The 26,772-nt window shown below is 40.2% G+C and overlaps 1 protein-coding gene across 15 annotated transcripts in view; it reads right to left on the reverse strand.

Moving 5' to 3' along the window:
* The window catches only part of SYNE1 (spectrin repeat containing nuclear envelope protein 1), a 278,820-nt gene that overhangs the window by 219,324 nt on the left and 32,724 nt on the right, over nucleotides 1-26,772 (reverse strand). For 9 of the 15 annotated variants that reach the window (XM_081854274.1, XM_081854272.1, XM_081854264.1 and 6 more), the window contains exons 3-11: nucleotides 20,040-20,101; nucleotides 13,288-13,383; nucleotides 11,331-11,414; nucleotides 10,727-10,747; nucleotides 9,803-9,895; nucleotides 7,494-7,672; nucleotides 5,875-6,071; nucleotides 5,544-5,653; nucleotides 1,268-1,318 (exon numbers count right to left, since the gene is read on the reverse strand). In XM_081854274.1, coding sequence (XP_081710400.1) covers nucleotides 1,268-1,318; nucleotides 5,544-5,653; nucleotides 5,875-6,071; nucleotides 7,494-7,672; nucleotides 9,803-9,895; nucleotides 10,727-10,747; nucleotides 11,331-11,414; nucleotides 13,288-13,383; nucleotides 20,040-20,101 — 893 coding nt within the window. The remainder of the gene's footprint in view (nucleotides 1-1,267; nucleotides 1,319-5,543; nucleotides 5,654-5,874; nucleotides 6,072-7,493; nucleotides 7,673-9,802; nucleotides 9,896-10,726; nucleotides 10,748-11,330; nucleotides 11,415-13,287; nucleotides 13,384-20,039; nucleotides 20,102-26,772) is intronic. The other 6 variants (XM_081854275.1, XM_081854269.1, XM_081854268.1 and 3 more) reach the window with 3 other exon arrangements.

A 26,772-nucleotide genomic window follows, 5' to 3' on the forward strand; every position in this document is an offset into this window, starting at 1 on the left:
GGCAATTAGTCTGATACGTTTACACATCTCCAGAGTCCAAATAGAAATATTATTTCAAGTATATGCTATGCTTGCACAAGGTCTGAGGTTCCTGGTGAGGTAATGGCCTATGTATGGTTCATTAAGGTAACAAAGGAAGTGGTTCTGTGCCAGACAGAAAATGGGTGGGCCCTCCTCCCTCAACTGTCTGATAGTTAGAAAGACAAAGGCCAGAGTTAAGAGTTTGTGCTATGTGAGCCAGAAGCTGGAAGCAAGCTGGGAAGCCAGAAAGACAGAGCCATGCATGATTTCTGCTGGAATCCAAGGCTGTGGCTATGAAAGAAGCAAGGCCCTTTTGGGGTGCTAATGCTGTCAACCCCTCCATTGTAGACTCAGTTGTATATATATGTAAATAAACCTTATATCATAAAGACTCCACAGTCTCCACTATATCTCATTCCAAAGGAAATACAGACCAGGGTAAGCACCTGGAATCCCTGGAACTTCACACTCCTCAGAAATTGGATGGCGTGACAAAATATGTACACTAATCTATCCACTAAGATATGGAACAAGCCAGATGTGTATCCAATTGTATGGATATTATTCTACTTTGCATTTTTTAAACTATGGTTAGTCACCTGGCTGTTTTAAATCTGTGGGGGTTTTTATTTCACAATGTTGTTTTATGCTCTTTAAGTTTAGTTACTTTATTTTATTGTTGATTTTTCTTTTCATGTTGTGAGCCACTTCAAAAGTTAACCTGGCAAAGGAGACTAGTGTACAGAAGCAAGTTTTTGCATGCAGATTCTGCATCCCTTATTTGGCCACATTTTCACATCTAGCAGCTGCCTCTGAATGCAATACTTTCCTGATACTGGACCAAGACTGGCTGCAAAGTGTTGAACGTTTGACTTTTGTTGACAAGAGCTGGTTGTCAGCTTTGTCAGCACCTGGGGACTATTGAAATGTTCCTTACACAGTTTTGCCTTGAAGAGTATTTTGTTATTATTTGCTACATTAAACTGGCTAGTATATGTAACTTTAGATGACATAGAAAGTATGTTATAAAATGTTTAATTAACCATCTGTTATATAAGGATGATCAGTTAAATATAGTGTCTAAAGAGAAAAGGTGAAGACCCCCCCCCCAAAAAAAACATGGGATAAAATAGTTAATATCTAGCAATGCCAACTATAGGTTTCTGATTATCAAGTGGTTTACATACATAATGATAAATAATAATAAACTAGTGAGTCAGTTTAATTCACCATGTTTAAACCTTACCTTGTATTTAGGTTTAGAAATAACAAAAGATGAAATTGCTTGAAGTGGCTTCTAGCGATATGAAGAAAAATGGATAGCGGGAGCAGAGAAAGGCAAATAAATAAATAAACACAGAAAAAAGAAAGAAAGAAGAGAGAAGTACATTGAAAAATGTATGTACATTATTCTTCAATGCACAGGAAGTTGCTAAATCTTCAGGTCCAGACCTCTTGAAAGAGAGAAGACTTTGAGTCTTGGCTCCTTGTTGATCAAATATTATAACTTATCTCTACAGTTCCCAACTGTAGATATGTTTCTCAGTAGCCGTAAAGCAGATGAGAGGTGGGCACAAAGTTCTAGGGAGAAATAGGCTCCTGAGACATGAGATGCCTTCCCTTCTAGGCAAGACAAGACAAGACAAGGGTAGACTGAATGTCCCTAGTACTGAACCCTCACTATGTTTGGATTTACACTAAATTAGTGTGTGTGGTTGCACCTTTGCTAATCTCATCCTAACACAATTTTGGAAGTAGGGAGTGCACTGTTTAGTTCTTATGCTTTAAGGCACATGTGAATACCAATGATAAACAATTTTACAGGTAGAAATGGTTAAGTACCAATCAGCACGACTCTTTGAGACTTCACATGATTAGTCATACCAACTAACAGAAAATCTCTGAACATATTTTACTGTATCTCCTAGTGTAATTGCAAGAAAGAAACCTTTGTTCTCTGTGAAAACGAATGAACTGCTAGCCAATGAAAATAGAAGTAAAATAGTGATCACACAAAATAGTATGAAAACGTTAGATTAAAAGCATTAAGTAGCATCTGTGGGACAAAACAGTACAACAGAGGCACATAAAGTCAGACAGTCACAGTCACAAGTGATTTTTGTAATCACTTCATGATAAAATTCATGTGACGAGTGATCTAGTGAATAGGTCTATCATGCTGCCATCACTTCATGTGAGTATCCATCTTAATTACTGGCCTTGTAGCAGGAGATCCAGCAAATTACTTAACTGCTATAAACACTTATTTCTGGGATAGTAATTTCCCCTTGTATTGTGTATTCCCCTTTCTTCTCAACACTTATGTTTAATGGCACTCAATGAATGAGTCTTTAATTTTTTAAAAAAATCAAATTAAAAAATGTTTAATATCTTTTAAAAAGAAACAATATGTCTGTTCTGATAATTTTTCAATTCCTGTTTTTTTCATATTATGAGATGGAGAAAGAGAACCCAGCCTTATAGTGCATGGGTGGCCAACCTGCAAACCTGATAAACCACAAGTAGCACTAAGAGCAAGATCATTTGACACAGCTGGGCAGAAACAGCAGAGGTCTTCTGTCTGGCTGTTCCATAGGGAGGGCTGCACTTCTGTTTGCTGCTCTAGCATGGTGTAGCCTACATGCTTTTAGGGTCAGTGGATAGAGTTGCTTCTAGATCAGGCTTCGTCAACCTCGGCCCTCCAGATGTTTTGAGACTACAATTCCCATCATCCCTGACCACGGGTCCTGCTAGCTAGGGATCATGGGAGTTGTAGGCCAAAAAACATCTGGAGGGCTGAGGTTGAGGAAGCCTATTCTAGATGAAAAACCAAAAAAGCTGGTGGGGGAGAGATTTACACTTCTATTATATTTTCTCTAGTTCCCATGTAAGGTGCAACACACAAGAGAAGGGCAATAAGGGGGCCGTGATCATAGTAACCTCCCTTCTTTTCCACTTTGCCTGCTTACTGCTTTCTCTGCCTAACACCAATGGGGATGTCGAGAACCTGCTCGCCATCCGTAAATAATCAGTCTTACGCTGAGATGGGTTGAAGAAATCTGGCTGCTTTTTAGCTGCTGCAGCACAGCCTTTATTGTGTGTAAAGACAGAAAGATACAAAATACAAGGAAAGCAACTTTTTCTAAGCCAGCAGATAAGGGCCATCGCACTAGACCACGTAGACCATCAGGCTATGTTACGTGGACCAATCATTAGGACAGCATGAGCTGTCCACGCGTTGATCATGCTCCAAGGATGCTTTTAGCTATGAAATCACCCTGCAATAATAAGAACTTTGCTCATGCTCTTATGTACAAGCAATCACTTTCCCACATGGGGAGAAGTCAGCTGCTACACCACTATCTCCAGGGTTATCTCACCATCCAAACCACCAGTTATAGTTTCTTTCACTGGAAGGAACGAAGGCAAAGAACACAATGGTGTTCCCAGGCGGGGCGCCAAGTTGGAGGCATCTGGTGGAGAGAGTGGCGCTATGCACCTGGTCTCTCATCATCAACATTTCTGAACTTACCAGGAATGGGAGTTGCATAGGTCCAGCAGCAGAACCAATCTGATGATCCAGCTGCCAACCTCCCCGCCACCATAACCCTCTCACTCCCAGTAAGTGCAGGGATGCCACTGATGGGAGACAAAGTGAGTGGCACAAGACCCTTCCAGCTGCCTCTGTGCCAAATAGAAAACGCAATAAGCTCTGAGAAGAGGGGAGTATGCACAGAGCCTGATAGACACACACAAACACACCCTGATAGACAAGGATTTTCCTGGGAGAAGCCTGGTGAAATTGGCAAGCCCTGTACCAGGTTTCTCCATAGGCGGCACTGATAGGGAAACTCCTTGTTAGTGTGCATGCATGCATGCATGAGTGGGTATGTATGCACATATATGTGGCAAAAGGGGGCAGGGTAAGCTTTGCTAGTGCTGCAGAAATAGAAAAATATGTGACCACCAACCATATCACAAACCACTGCTCCACACTAAATGAGACAACAGTGCTATATTCTGTGTTATGCCTGAATGCACTGCACTGCAACTATGGACAAATCAGCACTGGAAGAAAGATGAGATGACAACAGGGAAAACACAGAAACTCAAAGGAAATGCAATTTTCCTGGTGATTTTCAGCAAAAAATATCAATAATTTGTATCAATACATATTTGTCTAGTAAGTAATCTCCATTTCCTATTCAAAAAGCTGGAGGCACAATACATTCTGAATTTTATGGTCTTGTTCTTTTGATAAAAGGCCTCTTACACCACATCCATCCATAGAGGACATGGCAGTGTATTTTAAAAGACAGTTGCCAAGGCTCAAATATTCAGACAGAGAGCTGTACTATAGGACTGCAATGGACCCTGCCTCTAATGAATTTAGCAACACTGATTCAGCCAATAATTGCACCAGACTAGCCCCAGCTCCTACTTTTTGCATCTAGTGAAATCAATGCCCCAGCTGCCCCTGAAGTTCTACAGCAAATAGTTCTTATTAGAAGCACGCGAAAGCTATACTATGAACTGCTTCCCTAGATATGGCACTGATCTACCAAGATGTAAATAACAATGTTATTTTTCTCTTGTTATTTATATCCTGAGGGGGCATAAATATTTAAATATATGTGTGAGCTGCAAAGAAAACGCTTGGCATTATCCCTTTACATTGAATGATTCACTGTCACTGCTGAGAGCTGGGCTGGAAAGGACAGAAAGTCTGCACACTTCAGCCACAGAACTCATGGGTTATTGCTGAGAAGCACCAGATGCATTTTCTCTGTCCTGCTCCTGGTGAGAAGCTGAACAGATTGTCTCAGTAGTGGCACTACTAGCCCTTGCCAAACAAAAGATGGTATGATCAGGATGAAAAGCCAAATGAAAGATTGTTTGCTGACAAAATATACTACAGTTAGGCCAGTCCAACAGGAAAGAAATACAGAAACAGATTTTCTAAAGTCAATAATCCAAGTGAATTAGAAAGGACAGATGAACGTGTATCCCCATGTCAATTATTTGCACTGTAATAAATTATGCATTCTTTACTTATATATTGTTCCTTACATTGCAATCCTACACACACTTAGAGAGGAGTAAACACCATTGAGCTATATTAGACTTACTTCTCAGTAAAACTGCACAGGATTGGGCTGCATATAGCTTAATAGTTGGTAGGAAACAAAACTTATGGAAAGCAGTTATTGCAATTATATCCATAAAGCCAAGTTGAAAAGTTTATTTATTGAAAGGTACTTTTGATGCTGTGTGAGGTGAGAAAGCAATTCAAGTCCACTGCCCCTTCTCTTTCTATTGCAAACATTTATTCCCCCCTAAATTGTACTTAATCATCTTCTCTCAACAGCTCTCAGCTCAAACTATTCCTAGCTTCTTTAGACCCCTATTGTGCATTGACAAACAGAGAGAATATAGAATCAGTGTCTATGTAAAATATTGTCCGCATTGCACATATTGTGTAAAAGTTGTGCAGTCTATGTAAAATAGAATTAAGAACCTACCTCTGTCTCCTGTGCATCACTGGCTGCATTATGAGGATCTGGGAGGTGTTTCAGGAATTGTGCTACATAGGTCATCACTGATTTCTCATCTGGCTTATCCACATCCACATCTGAAAAGAATGAGGAAGACAGTAAATTAACACAAAGCTGAACTGTATAAAATGTTGGGACATACACTGCCCTCAATCACGCAAAATTAAAATATCACACACACACACACACACACACACACACACACACAAGTATTTTAAAAAGAACTCCCTCCCAAAAACAAAACTAAAATGAGGCTAGGGTTACAGTTCAACAGTGGTTAAATTCAATGATATGATACCTTCAGGATCAAGAAGTCTTGGAATTCCTAATTCTGACTCTGCAATTGTAAATGCCTCTTCCAAATTTTCCTTGTTAGATCTTGTTTTCAACCTCTCCAAGTCCACTAGTTCTGGACGGATGGCATGAATAACTGAATGAAAGGCAACACCACTCCTCCAGCTTCGTCCAAAATCCTTGACTTCAATTCCAGCTTGCCTTCACAACAAGAAGAAATTACTTTGTAACAACCTGTTCTGACCCCCAACCTTTATATTCACTTAAATCATTAACCTGGGTTTGGGTTACAATTTTTGCAATGCCTGGAACAGAACTTACTTTTCAGTTGAATTAACTATAGTTGCTGTTCCTGATTTTACATAAAACACCCCAGTCATTCTTTTCAACTCGTATTCATGCAAGCTCTCATTTATGTATGACTAAATAAGTGTGTGGGGGCAAACTGAATGATGGACCCCAGCAGACTTTGTTAATTCTGCCTATAAAACAGTTAACTTCTAGATAATAGCCTTGAAGTCCACAACAGTAATGGGGAAGTTGGGAGAGTTCTTTACAAGGCAGAAGAATAAACAAGAAAGGGAACAGAGAGCATGCACTGCAGTTGTCCTTGAAAAACTGAAGGATTGGTGTCTGTGTCATACATACTATGTTTCCATCAGTATATCCCAGAACAGTATTTGCCCTCTGTTGCAATGACATGATATTGCTGTCTCCTGCTCAGTTTCATTTCATTATTTATTGCAGAGTTATCTAATTTATCAAGGTCATATCCTATCCTGGTTATATACTCAGAAGGTGGCGAAGAAGCTGCAAGCAACATAAAGCCACACTCTGCACTGGTGAAACTATCTAGAAAAACACACATTCTCTCTTGGCCAATCCATTCTGGCTGTTAGATAGCAACTGTCCAAACTGACTAGATGGATAGTACACCAGCACTGCCATAATCACTGGCAGTTGAATTGTAGGTTGTTCAAGCTATTTAAAGCAGACACAAATTGGTTAATAGTCTGATTACATATGTTATTGATGAATGTTGTTAAGAGATTCAAACAGCTGAAAGCTGTTGCTATACACTGCTCCAGTTGCTTGCTTTCATCTAAGTTTCTCTGTCTTGTCATCTTCCTCTGATGCCTTCTATATCCCACACTCTGGCTTCAGTTAAGACTAAACAAATGCAGTGCCACAAACTGTAAGCCAAAGGTTTCTTTCCATTGTGTTCTAAAAGCTTAAAATTGAAGATACAGAAATACACATATTTTTCTTTATGTGCAAATATGAAATTAAAGTTGGTATTATAAAATTACTTAGATGTTTACAAAGAGAGTGTTATATTCAGTCACTGGCCAAGTTGTGAGGATACATTGGGAAAGTGAAGGAAAATTCAATTACTGAAGTAAGGTACAAAATCTGATAGCACTGAATTGCTCTGCTCATGATTTCAAGCTGGGAAAAGAATTTTAAGTGTTTTGACAATGTATTGCCTCTTGCAGCCATTCTGACAGAAGACAATTTCCTTTTCAATTTTTATTGCTCTCTCTGGCACAAACCTTCTTAATTTGCAGGTGCAATAAATTATTACTACATTATTTAGCTAATATCAATCTACAGATTACTCACTTTGCTGCTGTGTACTGCACCCATTTTAGCAAAGCCTTCTTTGCATTCCCTTGGACTTTGGTGACCACTTTACGCTTGGATGGTGGACTGGCTGTCTCAGAACTGACAACACTGTCCACAGATGAGGTACTATTGGAGAGTGACTGGAGCTGAGGGAGATTGCTTGTAAGCTCCTCAATCTGTTTATGGAATAAAGTTGGTTAAGTGTAATGGAAACAGTCAATTTACAAAAAGCCTATTTCCTTCTGCAGATCAGATCATCTAGAACTGGTCAGTGGATCTCATAAATCAGTGGATCAAATGAACTCTTAGCCAAACTCTAAATTTTAGGACATGCCTCAAAAAATGTAGGGCAGATCACACTTAGGAGCATTGGTCATACTTTGGCCAAGTTATGGCTCATATGCTATTTATGTGTAATATACAAAATATAGAGGCCACATATACATCCTTTACACACAGTACTAATGCACTCACAAATGCCATTCCACATGATAGTGGAATGGCATTTTTAGTAGCCGTAAACATGTCTGAGGTGTTCATAGGAGTAGGCAGCACTGTGAACTAGACCTATGTCTGGAGCATTTTCACAGATGTTTCACATCTGGGCTACTTTTCATTTCCCCCCCAAACCTGAGTTTCTCAAGGTAACATAGGTTGAAGGTGTTTGTCCTATGATAGCATCTCTAAATAGAGGCAAGGTTAATGTCACTGCAACTCCATTCTGCCCACTGAATCAATGGGTGGGCAGAAAAAGCCAGTGAAAAATTCCTGCCAGCAGAATCCTGCAGAAAACTCCAAAAGAAGGTGGAAACTGTCTGAGCCAGCCAGGTTCCACTGGATCCCTAGCAGCCCCGTGACATTAAATTTAATTTGGGGTCAACTGCTGCACCAGCTCCAGGCTGGCACAGTGATTTGCCTTTCAGCCTGGCTGGCATGAGTGGTTGGGCTGTGGAAATAAGTCTCATTGCTTTGTTAATGTCTGCTGCTGCCCAGTCAGGGCTTGCATTTCAATGAAACATACTCTTCTGCTTTGTACTTCCTATAAGGCCTAAAGGAAGGAAAGACTGCATAATGCATTGCTCCTGTTCCTTTTCCAACTATATAAATCATGCAGATCTGATTTGCTAAGTTGTGGCCATTAATTTGGAAAGGATTCAAACTTATTTGTACAGGACTTTATTTCAATTAATTTTCTTTAGGGCTATAGCCAAAGTTTCTTGGCTTTCACATACAACCTTTGATGGGAATTGTATCCATTCCATATTGTAGTATCTATTATTAGTTTTATTTATTATTTTATTATTTAGTTATTATTAAATTTATATCCTCTCCTTCCTTCCAAAGAACCCAGGGCTTCATTTGCATATATAAAGGTAAAGGGACCCCTGACCATTAGGTCCAGTCATGACCGACTCTGGGGTTGTGACGCTCATCTCGCTTTATTGGCCGAGGGAGCCGGCGTTTGTCCGCAGACAGCTTCCGGGTCATGTGGCCAGCATGACTAAGCCGCTTCTGGCAAACCAGAGCAGCACACAGAAACGCCGTTTACCTTCCCGCTGGTGCGGTACCTATTTATCTACTTGCACTTTGTGCTTTCGAACTGCTAGGTTGGCAGGAGCTGGAACTGAACAACAGGAGCTCACCCCGTCGCGGGGATTCGAACTGTAGACCTTCTGATCAGCAAGACCTAGGCTCTGTGGTTTAACCCACAGCGCCACCCGCGTCCCATTTGCATATATAGTCACATGCAAATTAGGGGTGCTAGTTTAAGTTTGAAATTGATACTGGATAACAGGATCAAGTATTTTTAAAATATGTACAATTTGAACAACAATGACCAGTGAAAAGGGAAAAGGGAAAGCCACATTATAGCAATTACTATAGGTCCTTCTTCTGATCTAGGTCTTCAAAATAGTAAAAGAACAAACAAAACAAAAAATCCCTGTCAGATCTCTTTATTGTTCCAATAGCATCCTTAATGAAGAGTCTCCTAGATGGAGTTTAAATCTACCGCCTAAGGGCCAAAATACACATTATATTTACTAAAGTCATTTGTATATAAAACAGCTGTGGGCAATCCATTTTTGGTTGGAGCAGAAAGCAGCATAGGGAAATTTTAACCCTTTGTTCCAACTGCTCTAAATGTCCCCATTCCACGTACTGCAAATTCTTAGGAGCTAATTTACTTCTCATGATACGCGAGCAGTTCTGCCACAGCACATTAGTGCCCCTTGACAAACCATTTTGGAATTATTGCTATAACTATTGTAGGCTTATCTCATACATTAAACAAACAACAACTGTACCTGAAAATACAAAATTATAGTCCACACCAGCCCAAGCACAATAGAAGGTCTACCATCAGCAATGTCAGTTGAATTAATGTTGACAAGCTTAATCTGTTTTAGGGAAAGAAAGGCACACTATTATCACCCACAACAGAAAGCCACAGTAACGGAGTGATCTTTATAGCAATGTGGATTTTTGGGGGGGAAAGTGAATCTTAATAAGCATAGTCTATAGTATTTTTGAGAAAGAGAACGTATAAAATAATCACAGAAATGAAGTATAAAATTATGCATGTACTTTTGAATTTAAGATTCAATTGTCCTCAATATACACAGATGTAACAGGAAAGCTTGCCCTGTTGTGGAATGCACTGCAAATATGCCTTTATAGCTGAACTGGCATTAGCGGCAGGGTGCTTTGTTTATTTTCCCCAGCTCAAACAGAAGGACAAGGCAATGTGACAAAGAGAACAAGTGAGCATGGATGGTCAAAAGCATGACTGATCAGGCCAATGCCCATCTAGTCCAGCACCCTGTTCTCAAAGTGGCCAATCCAGTGCCTATGTAAAGCCCCCTCCCCCCACCCACCCACTGCACCCCTGAAACTGATTCTGGGGGAAATCAGGGGAACCTTCAGAACAGTGTGCAGGAGAGGAAGGTTCCATCTGAACAAGCAGGACATTTGTTATAGTGCAATGTTGAATTCCACCACTACCTTTGCTCCGTACGTAAAATATTTAGTAATGTGGCTAACAGCAGATGGAAAAGCTGTACTATTTAGGCTGCAATCCTAAACTCATTTACCCAGGAGTAAATTCCACTGAACACAGCTGTGTTTCTAAGCTAACATGCTTAGAATTGTGTAACTCATTTTACTGACACTCATTTTATTCAATTGACTCATTTATATGGTTTAATGTTTCATAAAATTATTGTACCAACCGGTGATCCTCTGTACACAGACTAGCATGAAAAACAAAACAACATATATTTAAAATGAATTATCTGAATAATGAATAGGACACAGAGATGACAGAAGACAAAAAATATACCATGTTGCCATATACAGAAATCAGTGAATACCATAAAGAACCTGATATGCTTATCCCATGTTCTTTTGTTATATCTATATCTCACATGGTTCCTAGGAGGCCACCTATCCAGGCACTGATTAGACTCAGACTTGCTTAACTTCAGCAAGATGGTAGCTTCACATGCCTTCAGACTAGATGATCCTCAGGGTACCTTCCAGTTCTATGATTTTATGAAATATTATTAGCTAATATATTTGTATTCAGTTTTAGAATTCTATAATTCTTATTTTCTCTCCTTGACCTTTTCCATTTCATATGTTTCTTTAAAAATTCTTGTTAGAGAAACAGATTAAATGGAAAAGTCAACCAAGATAAGGCAGTGGCAGCAATAACAGCAAAATTTATAGCTGCTGCTTTTAGAATTAGGACCATGCTAATGCACTCTGAATGACTGTAGTTCATACACAAATTGCAACAGCTGATGCAAACATCTAGCTATCTGTGGGACTTACCCGCCGTCCTTCCAGGAACTTAAGGGCTGTGCCAATGTTGGCTACTCCATGGATTCTCTTCAGCTTTCGGCCTTGTTCACAGGGCTTTAAAAAAGTACAAAAAACAAGGACAATTAAGTACCACCATGGCCTGACAATAAGATCCTAAACACACTCCTCTTGAAAGGAAACTCGGTGAATTCTATCAAGATTTGCTTCCAAGAAAATGTGCTGATTTCCCCTCCTAAAGTCAATATTCTGATTTTTTAAACAACAACATTGACCTTTTAAAGTCCTTCTTATTTTTTTTCCTGACTCAGCATTGGCTCCCTACTTCCAGTTATGCATGTAAACCAACTACATATAACTCAATCACTGTAAGGTAATAAAGAAGCTTTATTCCCAGAACAAGCAAGTGGCCAGCCACAGATTCCGAATGTGGTAAAACACAAACTCATTTTATTTTATTTTGTTCTTAATACCTGTTTCTGACAGCTGAAACTTGGAAGAGAAGAAATGGTTCTGGAACTAGCCTTATCTATACCTCTTTAATGTCTCACAGTCTTTAAGCCCACACAGTAACCACACTTTAATCAAAATAATCTGTCTCTGCCTTTCAATGTAAATGTGGTGAAGCACACTCCAGAGCATTTTGTTAAAATTCTACCACAAGAGGGAGAATTTCCTTATCAAAACAGGAGAGACCATGATCAAAAGTGCAATTTAAACAAGTAAAAATAAGAAGGGCCGTGAGAGGCATATGCCTCAAAAAAGATGCTTAGAAGCAAATTTCACTCAGAACATTGTATGTCACTCTACTAAATGGTCTGCAGTCTATGACTAACTTTATGATAAAATTATTTAATTTGCTGAAATCATGTTTCATATTTTATATAGAATGAGTGTTCACAGGTTTCATTCAAGTACTTGAGGAATTAGCTCAGGACATTGTCACATACTACTGCCTCTCAGCTGCTTCCCTGCATCCCAGCTAAAGGTATACTGGGCCTCGGTCCAGTATACCTGAAGGAGCGTCTCCACCCCCATCGTTCTGCCCGGACGCCGAGGTCCAGCGCCGAAGGCCTTCTGGCGGTTCCCTCATTGTGAGAAGCAATGCTACAGGGAACCAGGCAGAGGGCCTTCTCGGTAGTGGCGCCTGCCCTGTGGAACGCCCTCCCATCAGATGTCAAAGAGATAAACAACTACCTGACATTCAGAATACATCTTAAGGCAGCCCTGTTCAGGGAAGTTTTTAATGTGTGACATCTTAGTGTATGTTTGGTCTTTGTGGAAGCCGCCCAGAGTGGCTGGGGAAACCCAGCCAGATGGGCGGGGTACAAATAATAAATTATTATAGTATGACAAAGTTGTCAGTGAGATGCACATAACTGAAAGGTTCTTCATTTTGGTGCAAACAGCTCCTTGTGAATTGCTACTGCAGACCAGCACTGGCACTTCTAATTGTGTACTCTGAATACCTGCCCTAGCCTGCCTCTGCCCTAATTTGCTCTGGGTTGTAGCAGCTCAGCTTGCCTGAGATGCTGGAATAGATTTCTATTTTCTATTTTCTAAGCTGTCTGTTGAAGAAACCTGCTTTTGATCAAGCTTCTCTAGTTGTGCTTGGTTTTCCCTGGGAAATCTTTGCCTGGCCCCTGACCCTGAATCTAAATATCTAAATATAGATATAAACCTAAATATCACTTGCTGCCCACTGGACTAGCTCTTTCTGAAACCACCCACTGATTGAACCTGATCCTGGCCAGGACTGCTGGTTCATATATCAATCAGAAATTGGAGACTCCATAAAGTTTGTACACATTACTTATTGAGTGGCACGGGGGGGGGGGGGTGTGTGTGTGCATTTCTATGCGTAAAAAATGGTGACATATCTGGAGCTACACAGCATGGCGTATTAATAATGATGATGCAAATTAAAAATACATTATAAATAATATATATTTCATAGGAAAATACTTGCCAGTTTTTGTCCTGAGAGAACCTCCAAAAGGGATATCAATACTATTCCATCTTTGATGTCTTCAAACAGATCATTGACCACCATGGGAGGATTGCGCTGGGAGGAAAAGAAGTGGAAAGAACTATTGAGTTATGCATTGTTTCCCTGCCACAGGTTCAGCATTTCTATCCTACTCCCTGCTGCTGGCCGTTCTATTTACATTTTGAAGATTTCTTGTAAGGGTGGTATAATATATTCAGTGGTGTAGTGGAGAAGAAATGAAGAGGAGCACAACTCCAGAATGTTGGGTTTTTTTACAGACCAGCAGTAATAAAAGCCGTTTATCAGCATAAAACGGTAACCGGTGGCCCCTCCATGATCTGGAAACAAAGCTTTAAAATCTCACAATAGTTTGTGACAGATTAATGCAGAGGAAGTCAAAGGATGAGGAAAATAATCAAACAGAAGCTGAACTGTTGTAGAATGGTGACTTTAACCCCATTCTATTGTCTTGAAAATGATGACTATGGACTTGTTATGAAGAAACTACCCATCCAAACTATTTATAGGAATATGCACATGCAAGTGAGCTTGCTCTGTTTATAGCTGGGAATGGTTATTCTGCTTGATGAAGCAGAATAACCCAAAGACTTGCAGAGCCTTTCACTGAAAGAAGGGATTGCCTCATTCTTATATTTTTAAAAGCCTTGTAAGGAGATACAGGATCTACCCCTCGAGGTGTTCTACAAACAGAACACAAAGCAACATGTTTTTGATACAGCATCGGATTTTCTTTTTGTTATGGCATATTTTTCTGATTCTTAGGCAGGGTAAACTGGTTAAGTTTCATAAAGGTAAGAGAAGGCATGACAGCAGAAGCAGTAAGATTGACAATATCATTCTTCTAGCTCATAACTGTTGCAGATATTTACCATATTTGCTGTCTGCTTTACTCTCAAGTCTCAGCGGTGATGTTGACAAATGTCAAACTATTACTGTATGTACACCTACTGTATCTTTTTCTGTCCAATTTTCAAAGAAGCCAAATGCTTTTAACTTACACAAGCACTTGACTCTGTTCATGTAATGCCATCTGAATATATAAATCTTTGTGTGTTCTCTAGCTGCTTGGTGGATAATAGAACAGCATTGTCATAAATCTTAAGATGCCTACTTTATTGCATGCAGTCTGTGCTTATGAAAATGCGTGCCTGTACAGCACACACAAGTCTCCTGTGCTGCTCCTACGGATTAAAAGTAGATGACTGGAGGCCTCATAAAGAGTATTTCCCCACAGGATGCTAAGACAACATAACTGGGCATAGCACTCCTATTCTGCAATAGGTTCACAAAGCAGAAAATATTATATCTTACGGCTGGATCTTTTGTTATAGGAGTCACATTGTTTGCTGATACCTGCTGGTTTTGTCTCTTACTGGTCTGTTATAGTTCAATCATATTTAGTAGTGGCTAACCATACAGTTATTCACCATATCAATGTCTCTCCTCAGCAAAGGAAGGCTAACACTAGTATGTGAAATAACTCAGGATGGGTCAAAAATAGCTTCCCGTTTCCACCAGTCCATTTGTCCCCCATGAAAATGATGGGATTGTTATTTGTAGCTTTCATGAGGCAGAATAAATGTTCCCCAAAATTGTGAAAAGGGGTGGGTGGTTTGGTCACACCTACCTTTCTGATGTTGGTGAGGTGCCCAAGGGTCTTCCTTCAGCCTGCTCTTTTTTATTTTTTAAAAAATGGGCTTCTGATTTCCTATGGGCCAGGCAGGAATATCTCTGAGAACATAGTTCCCAGGGAAAGCAGAGCACGTTAAAACACTCTCCCTGCTTGGGTGGGAAGGGGGAGACTAGTATGACTATGCCCATGGGATCTATGCTACGTCATGATGCAGGTAGTTTGTTTCTTGGCTAGCCCCAAGAAAATGCAGCCTTGCCCTATGGTTTCAATGCTTTTTGTTAAGGTTGAAGAAGCAGGGTGGTGAAACTTTGACCACCTCATAAAGCAGTGGTTCTCAACCTGTGGGTCCCCAGATGTTGTTGGACTAGAACTCCCATCATCCCTGAGCTCTGTCCTTGCTAGCTAGGGGTGATGGGAATTGTAGTCCAACAACATCTGGGGACCCACAGGTTGAGAAAGGCTGTCATAAAGTTAGGTAAGCTAATCATGTCCAAACTTCCTACCCTGGAAATTTGAGGAAAACTTTCACCCCCTTGTATTTTGCAACACTTCTCCCACAAATGGCAGAAAACAGATGACCTGGAATTTGAACCCAGCCCTGGAAATAACTATCTAGTTGGCCCATTCCACATGTTCTGATGCTGCTCTGGCAGTGTAGAAAGCAAGCGGAGAAAGCATGAAACCACCCTGATCCTGTAATGCAAGAACTGACTCTAAAATGGTTTCATTCAGTATTGTTTGTAGGAAATACTCTCCATGAAATATGAAAAAAACCCATTTTCTCATGTAAAGTCATTAAATGACCTTATTTGAGCAATTTTTTTCCATCTTGTATGTGAATAATTAATAATGAATGTGATAGCTAGAAAGAAGAAAATTGATATGGCCATTTTCTTAGTGAACAAGCTGTCAATATATTCTATAATAAGACTACTAGACTATCATGTTAACTGTTTTGATTTTAATAGAAAAATGCTTGTACATGACAGAAGGCAGAAGTTAGCAACGTTGGTTCACTGCGTGAAAACAAAAATGAACTTAGCGCGCGCACATACGCGCGCACACACACATGCTACCTACTAATACAGTTGTACCTTGGATCCTGAACGCCCTGGAACTCAGACATTTTGGCTCCCGAACGTCGCAAACCCGGAAGTGATTGTTCCAGTTTGCAAACTATTTTTAGAACCTGAACATCCGCCGCGACTTCCGCCCCTTCCTATTGGCTGCATGAGCTTCCTGCAGCCAATCAGAAGCTGTGCTTTGGTTTCCGAACATTTTAGAAGTTGAACGGACTTCCGGAACAGATTCTGTTCGACTTCCAACGTACGACTGTAGTTCAAGCACAAAGCTATTTATACAGTGGACACTCAGGTTGCGAACATGATCCGTGTGGGAGGCATGTTTGCAAACCGCAGCGTTTGCAACCTGCAGCGCTGCGTCTGTGTACGCGCAGGTTGTGATTCGGCGCTTCTGCGCATGCATGAGCGCTGAAACCTGGAAGTAACACATTCTGGTACTTCCGGGTTCAGCGTGCTGCGCAAGCAGAAAACGCACAACCTGAAGAGTCTGTAACGCGAGGTATGACTGTACAGTACAAATAATACTGATTTAAGTTGGTGAATGTGCCATTAAATCAAGACAGTCTAGCTTTATGAAATTTGCAAGCACAAATGCAAAATAGGTTGTGTAACACAAGGTTTACAACAACTGTGGAAGAGTAAAATAAGTTTTATGACAGATCTCTGATACAGTAGACCAAGTGTGGGCACCTCCAGTGTCCCAGGCCTCCCCATTTGATCTACTAGGCCATTCTGCCAAGCTACACCCAACTCCCATATGCCTGTTATATATGATGTCAGATGCAGGATAGGTAAAAACCTAACTGGGCAGGGGTGTCTGCAAACCCCATTCAGAGTTCTCCACAAGGCAGCATATTACAAGTGGCTATGTAAGACCTGACAATCAGCTGATTGTCACATCTTGGGGGGAGGGGGTTTGAGGTCAGTTATGAGGTGAAGAGGAAGGGGAGTTGAGGGGAACTCTAAGGAGTGGGAAGAGAAGATCTGGGGCAAGTTGTAAGGGGAGAGGGCTGGTCAGGTGTAAAGGGACGGGGGTTGACAGAGGGTGGGGGGTTGGCAAGTTGGCAAGAAATGCTTGCAAGAGAAGCAGCCCCTGCTCCAAAAATAAAAGTGCACTAGTGTCATAGTATTTTAGATCATAACTAATCTTCGTACAATAGCAGCACATATGGTTTGGGGTTTTGATCTCAGCAGGTCTGATATTTACGAGGGTGTGTGAGCATGCAACTCTGCTGTTAAGGAGCCATCATCACAAGTAATTTTGTGGACACAGTAGGAGGCATATGAATTAAGCGGAAGCATTTTTAAAAGGTCAGCATGTTGGCTTTCCCCACACTGCTTATTCGCTGAAATGCGTAAACTCAGATGTGATTACTAATTAAGCATATGGGTTGTGATGGCTTTGGCAATGGTGATTCTGCATAATGAAAGTGTTCAATTACACACTCGTATACAGACACTCAAGCAATGGGCATGATCTAGAAAAACTCCAGCTCTATTTATTTTAGCTGGAGAGATTTAAGCACATTCGTGATACATTTGTAGTCCCCCCTTTTTTTTACTACTATGTGCTATCCACAGAAAAGATATGCCCTGTTGTCCTCAGTTTCATTAAAGACATTTTCACCTAGCCATCAGATAGCTTTTTAAGCTCTTGTTTCATCCCTATGTATTAGGAACTCTATTTATGAGACCTCTAGGCTCAAGGTATACATTTTACTTAAAATTAAGTATCACTGAAAGTAGTCAGGATTTTTCTGGGGTAAACATAGCCTTACAGCTGATTCTGTGCGTGTTTATGTGTAAAGTTCCAATAATCTCAGCGGTAATTATTAAATTTGCATATGATTACACAGTGACCAATCAGATGCCTAGAGGAAGCCAGCAAGCAGGATCTGAGCACATCAACACTTGTTTCCAACAACTGGCATTCAGAGTTTTACTGCCTCTGACAGTGGAGGTAAAACATAGCCATCATTACAAGGAGTCATTGACGGCCATGTAAGATCCACCCTCTATTGTGTGGGCAGGTAATCCCTCCCCCTACCTGGCCTGGTTTCCCTGGCAACACTTCCCCCAGGTGGGATTGGACAACTCACTGGGGTAGGCGGGGACCTCCAGGTATCCCACCAGAGGGAAGGCAAAGCCTATGTTGATGGGGCCACTCCAGATCCAGGGCTGCGCGCGTCCACGCAAAGGGCGCCCCCCGTTTTTTAATCCTTTCTTAGCCATTGACGTTGGTGGCCATCACTATTTCTTGTGGAAGTGTTCAACTATGTGCCTGGTTGATCTAAGATTGCAGTCTTAGTGGTTTCTATTTGCTATAGAGGGGAAATAACTGGGCCTTTCCATAGGGTACTTGAGCTAGGGATTTTTTTCCTGGGAAGAGATCAGGAATAAGCCTCAGGTACATGTGCTCCGGCTCTTAACTTTCCAGTTCTCCTGCTCTGACTCCAGTGGGAACATAACAAATTAATCAGGATACCCCAGGTTTTGAAACATAGGATCCATCTAGAGCCCTGGGATAACTTTTAGAATGTGAGTTTTATCCCAATAAGATCAAAGAAATAAAAAGTTTAAATGAACACAGGATCTTGAACTTCATCTGTTCTTCCCTTACTAGGTGAGGAAAGAAAGCAATAGGGAACACACAAGCTCAAAGCCAGCTATTCCTAATATTTCCTTGAGGTTGCAGAGGTGGGAGGATAGCCTCTGAAAATGCCCACATACCGTATATTTTTCAAGAAGTGAAGCAAGAACCTAAAATATTTCTTTGGAAGAATGTATGAAATTGGGATTTTCCTGTCACAATGCCAATTACAACATGATGGGGGGTGGGGTGGGATGCAAGTTTAACTTGCTTCTAATAATGTACACCATAATCCCCCCCCCCCCAACATTATCCACTCATATTTGGAAACTGAGGCTGGAAAACTGAACTGGAAAAATATTGAGTCATTCCTTTCAAAAGCAACTGTAGTGAAGTAGTGCAGTAACATTTTCATTTCAATACACAATACTGTCACAAATCTTTGATGTGAAGTTAATCCAAATCAAGCATAGATAAATAATGTATTTAAAAGTACATCTCTCTCACACACATATATATTTAGAAATGTAGTCAAAACATTTACAAGGCTAACTTTCCAAGGTTGTCAGTATGAAACTTAGGGTAATACTATATTTTTAGGAATTTGAAATAGAAGCCCTTAGAAGTATAAGTACATCCAATTCTTCAATTTCCCTTTTATTTCCTCCCCAGCATTATACAGGAAACACAAGTTTCTACTGATAATACCTAGCAGCCTCTACTGCCGTACATAGTTTCCACATAGAAGAGTTTTTGGACTTTAAATCATTGCAGTTATGGAAAACTCTATCCGCTTTCCTTCCCTCAAAGCCTCAAACAAATTGGATACAACTACAGAAGCATTCCTAACCCTCCAGGAGGAACTGGTCTGAACAGAGAGGCAAAGCCATGGTTGCATCTAAAGCCCTGCCACTCATGTGGGCTGAGGCCGAACTTGCAGAAGTAGTTACACCCACTGAGTCCATTGCCAATCATTGGACAAGCAGAACCTTGTTTGGCCCTGCTCTGCCCCCTTCTTACCCTAGAAACACCCCATTTGTGGAGCTTCCACTAGCTTCCACCAGTGGTAGCTTCCACCTGTCCATCCTTTCAGTGGGTGTAGTAGGGATCTCCCCCGCCAGTGAAGAGCAACTAAACCAAGCTGAGCCTGGTGGTGATTGTGGGAAAATTTCGCCACATCTAAATCTCCTTTAGTGTGGTGGGTTTGCTCTGCTGTTTAGGGATTGCTGGCTGTTCAGGGAAGTTTTTAATGACTGATGTTTTAATGCATTTTTAATCTTTTGTTGGAAGCTGCCCAGAGTGGCTAGGGAAACCCAGCTAGATGGGTGGTGTATAAATAATAAATAATAATAACAATCTGCTAGTTTTACTGTAGGTGGTAGGAAAAATCAGAAAAATGTATTACCTTGGCCAGATGAGTGTTGATCCATTTTGTGAAAGTCCTCTTTTGCACTGACTCCTGCTCATCTAAAAAAGGAATAAAGAGACCATTATGTTGCACTGGTATTATAGTCAGCCTTGTTCTGGCAGTAAAAGCAGATATGCCCAGTTCAGATTTTTTAGGACCCAGTTTTAAAATAAAAACCAGCATACTCATCTGACAAGATGAAGAAAGCAATATATTTAAAGCTTTAGAAAATGGAGGACAACATGTTGCATCATGTTATATTTATATATTGATGTCTATTGTCTTTATAAATTGAATGCAGCTCTAAATAATAACAAAATAAAAATTAATCTGAACAGGCATGTGTGCTAGATGGATTTTAATAATGCATTTGATACACTGTACAGCAAGGGTGAAATCTAATGAACAGAACTTTATGGTTTCTAATTCTGGGTACTAACCCTGCTGCATTAAATTACTGCATTAATTTTAACGCAGGCAGGGAGTAGGGATAACAAATGGTGCCTGATCTGGTAAAACTGGCAATGGACCACCAGAAGATTTCAATGAACAAAAACAGCTCTCATCTACGCATATCTGTATGTATTCACAGATTTCTCTGTTAGTCATACCATACTATGTAAACGTCTACAAAGTTTGCAAGCTCATCTGCCTTACACACCAACCTGATTACATGCATCCTTTAAGAACAAAACATACTAGCTCTCAGCTTCCTGATCACTTGCTATAGATAATAAGGCATGCGATTAATTATTTGCAAGACTATCGCATTAAGTATTTGTAAAGTTAATAAAATTAGTAATGAAACTAGAATGTGATGATTTTCCTATAGGTGCTTGTATAACCATATTGAGTGTAATCACAGAATTATGGGGATTGTCACATTGTATCATAGCAAGCCCCTCCCCTTTCCCCACTGCCCTGTCTTACTTCAAGATTCCTTAAGTATAATTGCCATGAATGCAACCTGGGAGCGGAGGACAGCTCAGTCGGTAGAGCATGAGACTCTTAATTCAGGGTCATGGGTTCAAGCCACACATTGGGCGTAATATTCCTGCATCACAGGGGTTTGGGTTAGATAATCCTTGTGGTCTCAACTCCCTTCCAAGGCAATGGTACCCAAAATGATTCATTAATTGATTAATTGATTAATTATTAATTCCATCTGCTGTATTCAGTTATACACCATGTCACAAATGCTCTGGAATGATACGGTAACACAATTTTTTAATTCATTTATTTTTTAAAAAACATAAAATATAAATAAATATAAATAAATGTTTAGATCCTGTCAACTCATATAAATTAACAAGGTGGTGTGCCACAATATATACTAACACATATATTGTATTGGGCTTCCGCTGCTGGAGTGGCTGATTCACCCTGTCCCCCCCCCCCCATGGTTTGGCAAGGCTTGATCTCAGTGTTTTGTCCATTTGGATTTGTGAAAGACTCTCCTCCCTGCAAGAGAGGGGAGTGGTTGTGGCTGGGAGCTGGACTCCGCCTCAAGCAGGGGGGCGTTTGCCCCCTGCCTCCCACTCACCTGGCTGGCGCCCCCGCCCTCGGCCAGGCACCCAACCAGGTGCCTTCAAGGGGGCGTGTACAGCAGCCTGAATTGCTGCGGCGCCAGCCTCCAGCCCTCACTTTTTGTCGTCCCGTTGCGAGTCACCCACCCTCCACTCCCTTAGAGCAGGGTTTCCAGTTTTCTTTTGGCCTTGCTATGGACCTTAGGTTGGTCGCCCTGGTTGTCCAGGGGGCCTGGTAGGAATTTTTCCACTTGGCATTAGGCTTTTTGGTTTTTTCGCCTACCTTGTAGCAATCGTCACAACTTTCGTGGTATTGGTGGGTAGGTTAGGCATTGGAATAATGTGTTGTGGTGTCGAAGGGCTAGGTGTGGCCATCACCTGCGCCTTCAATTTTTGGGTATTCCGTTAAAGGAGTCCGGCGGTCGTGTATTCTGTCCAATGCCTGCTTGGCGGGAGGCCATGGCACGACCCTTGGTGACACCAGGGGAGAGCCTATAGTTGGATTAGCATCAACAGGCTCCACCTACTGGTGAATAAACCCCCCTTTGTTTTTTTAGACTCACCCCTCTCCAAGTGGGTGGAGTCAGCTGACGTAATCCAATGCCTAAGCCAATACCTTTTCACTTGCTGTAATCAATAAAGTTGTGGTCTTTTCTTGCCCATTAACCTTATATCACGTGTCCTTGTGTTTCATTCCACTGCGGGGGTTCGGGTCCTCGAACCACAATCAAACTGTTATGTATAAATTAAAATATGTGGCTTCCATTCACCTCCATTTCTTTGTTTCAACAAAAACAACCCTTTTAGAATATATTAAGCATGTCAAATTACATTTCCAAGGGATTTTGTGGGGGGAGCAAAATAGATTCACTTTCCTCCACAATCCTTTAGGAGGGGGTTTGTTTCTTGCTTCTTAATTATTTTAAGCCAAGTGATGTGCATTCTTGCTTGTACATTTTCAATACATTATCTTGTTAAGGCACTCAAAACATACCACAGTTCTGGAGAATCCTGTGGACTCTGGACAAGATAATTTCTAATTCCCATACCTCAGATTATAGGCAGTCTGTAACTATTTGATGGAAAGGAAGTGCTGTAAAAGTTGAAGACCTTGATTTAAAACAAATAAACAAACAACAAAAACATAGCTGCTGATTTTACGTAGCCTTTTTATCTTTTAAAACATGAGAATTCGTTCCCATGAATTTGTTTCATTGGCTTTGGTACTCTGAAAACTGCCCCAAAACAAGACGCATAAAGGCTTTTGCCAAGTAAACCTTCAGAATTATTTCTAGGCATTTCCATAGCAACTCTTTTGCACAGGCATCTCCACCATTGTTCTCCTTCTCACAGCTTCTCTTCTGCACATGTGCCCTGGTTTTCACATAGTTTTCAGCAGAGGGAGCAATCACTTTATATCAGTGTGATAATTATATATATAAAATCAGAGTATAATGAATGTATGCAGTGTGGATTTTTAGGATTGTAATGGCAGGTTGCAGTCTTGATCCCGATGTGTTATGCATACTTTAACATGGAATGGAGGAACAAGATAGAACAGAAAAGGGGTAAAAGTTTATCGTGGTGTTGAAATGATTAGTAATTGGTAATTAATGTGGAAGTGATTAATCTGGCAAAACTGTCTGTGCAACAAAAATACAATATCAAGTACAAAAATGTGTTGGGTAGTTAAAGGTTAGTTGTGGCTTATATAACTTCTGTCTGGTGTGTTAAACAAATTCGGAATAGTTTAATAGCAAATGAGTGTGGTTTTTAATGAGCAGCAAGTTTTATAAAGCTTTCAAGGATCTAGCTCAACCTGCAGCCTAACTTAACTAACTCCCTCCTTCATCCCTCCACTGCAGGTACACTGAGATAGAGGAGCTTTCTTCTTGGTGAACTCAGTCAAAGACTAGTCTTCCTTCTGTCTATGAGCCCTCACAGCTGTCAGGTTAATGTGCCAAAAAACGTGCTTCACATTGCCTCAATCATAAATAACTAAAATATGGATGGACTGTTCCATAAATGTCTGGGTATTTGTGTTTTAATGATTTGCTTGTTTATTCATATACTAACTAACTAACTAACTAACTAACTAACTAACTAACTAAGGACTAACTTAGTTCAAGACTTTTGGATTCATTTCTTATTTCATTTCAGCAATTCTGAAATCAAGCCAGGCTTCCATGTATCACAATACATATATACGTAGCCTAAGGCTCAGAACTGCCAGAGCTTTACCCCAATTAATACTCTGAAACAGTCTCTGAAGTGGATGAATTCTTAAAGCAATTGAAGCAGGCTTCCTATTTTCTTGAGATGCTGTATTTAATAAGCTCACCAGTTTCTGTTATCCTGCCTCAACAAAACCCTGTGATTATTTTGAGGCAATTAGTACCAATTACAACTAATTTAAGAAAACAGCTCATTCGTTTGAAAAATGTATGGTTCGACCAATAGCATGGTGCCATCCTGAAGGCTGCTAAGCTAAGTATATATCACAATACATGGCAGCCTAGCTTGATTTTGCTCACGCTTCAGCCAGTCCCATTACCTTCTGACAGTGGAGAATAGAAACTAATAGGCATTAAAAATAACATACTGAAACAGCAGAGGCTTAGCAAAGTGCAGGGCCATTTTTCTTATATTCACCTTTGAAAACCCCTACATTAAAGAAAAATTCTGATAGAGTGCATGAAATAGCAATGGTTCCTCATTTTATGGGTCTTTCATGAAATTGCAAAGAACCTGTTTCCAAATCAGAGTGATAGCATACATAGGATTGCATAGCAAATGCATGTTATGCCACTTTCAATGGAAAATCATAAACCACAGTCATAATGCAAAGAAGGCACCAAGGCACCAAATAATAATTTGCAAGACACAGTGGCATTTCTTTATAATGATAAACATTTTAGCTTTATTGAGATTTATTTATTACTTTGGAAACTGCAGTTAGCTTAACTAAGCTTAACTAACTGCAGTTAGCTTAACTAAGTTTAACTAATTGTGCTTTTATCTTGTAATTTTATCTTGTGAATCACCCTTAGATCTTTTGATGAAGGATGGTGTATAAATCCAATTAACAACAACAACAACAACAACAATAATAGCTATAACAATGAATAGACTAATCAGGCTATGCCACTGCAAGAAATGAACAGTTACATAGAGTATGAGCCAAGTACTCAGAGGATATGGGAATAGCTTAAGAGGTTTTTGTAAAATCCTAAGGCTTTTATACCAGTGGTTAAGTCATCTTTAAAAGTAATTTTTTTAGTCCTTGCACATTAATTAGAAAGTGTGCAGGCAATCATGGTTAATGGACATTCTCAGTAAAACAAGTTACTTTACATAGCGTTTGCTGACCCACAGATATGAATGCCAGAATCATAAATAGTGTCTAGTTGCAAAATTGCTTCTTGGATATGTTCCTGCATAAATGCTCCAACATTTGGCATGATTTTGCCTTAGTTGAATATACATATATAAAATCAGCCTAATCATTATGGAAATAAGAGCCTCCTCACACTGAACTCAGGCACGTTAACCAAGCCAAGATTGTGGGAACTACTGCAGTAGCAATATCACAGTGCATACTGACTTCTGTTATAGCAGGTGGTATGTACTGTTTCATCACAGCAATGTGAAAAGGATGCATTAATAAAACCAGTTATCTCTCCACTGTGACACGATGTCTGCAGATAGGAAAATTTCTGTGTCTCATTTCACCCACAAAATGAACAGGATGTGGCACAGGTAACCAAAGAAACTGGTCACTAGACAAAACCAAAGATAATCATAGCTTAGAATGCATTCCAGATGCCCAGCAACTAGGACAAAGACGAAATACCGTACATTGTTGTTGAAACTGGTGAAATCTATAAAGAAACCTACTTAAAACTGAGGTCTACTGCACTGGCAATCCTCCTTCTTGCTACATTGTGTAGTATTTCTTTTTTAATTCAATGAAACAACCACTTATCAGAAGTGTACTGGTCAGCTTGAGTAGTAGTGACAGGCTCTATCCCTTATTATAGTATTGGATTTCAGCTCATCACATTTGTGTAACACTGCTGTGCATTTGGTCAGCTTAATCATGATGAGTGTTCAGGGGCCAGATGTTAATAGCTTTTAACACCTGCGGATGCTTTTCCAAATGAGCAATTCACCCAAGAGGATAGGATCACAGTCAAGAGCTCTATAGTTGTGTACAACAGAGAAACAGCCAGCAGTTGCAAGTTTTGAATTTGGAAAATAAAAAACTGAGTTTTATAGTGGGAATTAGCCAAACCAAGGTTCAGCTTTCGAAAAGGAAGGCTGCACCAGGTGATGTTCAGAAATCTGATGCCATATCAGCAACTTTCCTCCCTGCTGCAGGAATGCCTATTTACTTCCAGAATGTCAAATTTGTAAACAATCTTTACAAACAAGATGATCATCACAAAAATAAATACAGTAAATGATGCACTAATGCTATTTCATTTGAAGGAGAGAGAAAAAAGAATGAGGAACTTCTCATTGCAAGGCTGAAGCAAGCAACAAACAAAACTTTTTGAGCAATTGGCTTTCTACTATGTCTCCTTTGTGGGTCACTCCCTTTTTCAAGTACAGTAGCCTTGGTATCTCCTTCCCTTCCTCCTCCCTTTCTTAAGGCAAGCTATTATTTGAGTATTATTTTAATTCACATGGGAAAGTACCCTTTCTTATTGTCCATGTTAGAAAACCAAATAGTGTCTCATAAACAAGCATGCCCAGGCAAGTTTTTCTGGACACAGTGCCATAGTACGCAGAGCTCAGGCATTTTATTCCTCTTCTACATTGTATGACCAATTTCCTTCACAGCTTTGTAAGGTCTTTGCATAGTTTCCTTTCCTATTAGCTTTTACTTCTTTGGAATACACGATATATTTAATCTGCCATAATATATGTATTTTCCCTTGAAAGATAAGAGGTGTCTGAAATCATATGCAAAATGCATATGCAAAATGCACAAAAGGTTACCACAGGAACCTTCTTCAAAAGTCAAGGAAAATGCAGTGGCACCTTAATAACTAATTTATTAGATAAGAACAGAGGAATCTTCCTTATACTGAGTCAAACCATCGGGTCCACCTAGCTCAGCATTGTCTATACCAACATATAGCAGCTCTATAGGGTTTCAAAGAGGGCCAGTAGTTACTGAGGGAGGGGTTTGGTTAATG

This window comes from Podarcis erhardii (genome assembly GCF_964252035.2).
Source record: "Podarcis erhardii genome assembly, chromosome: 3".
Lineage (NCBI taxonomy): Eukaryota > Metazoa > Chordata > Lepidosauria > Squamata > Lacertidae > Podarcis > Podarcis erhardii.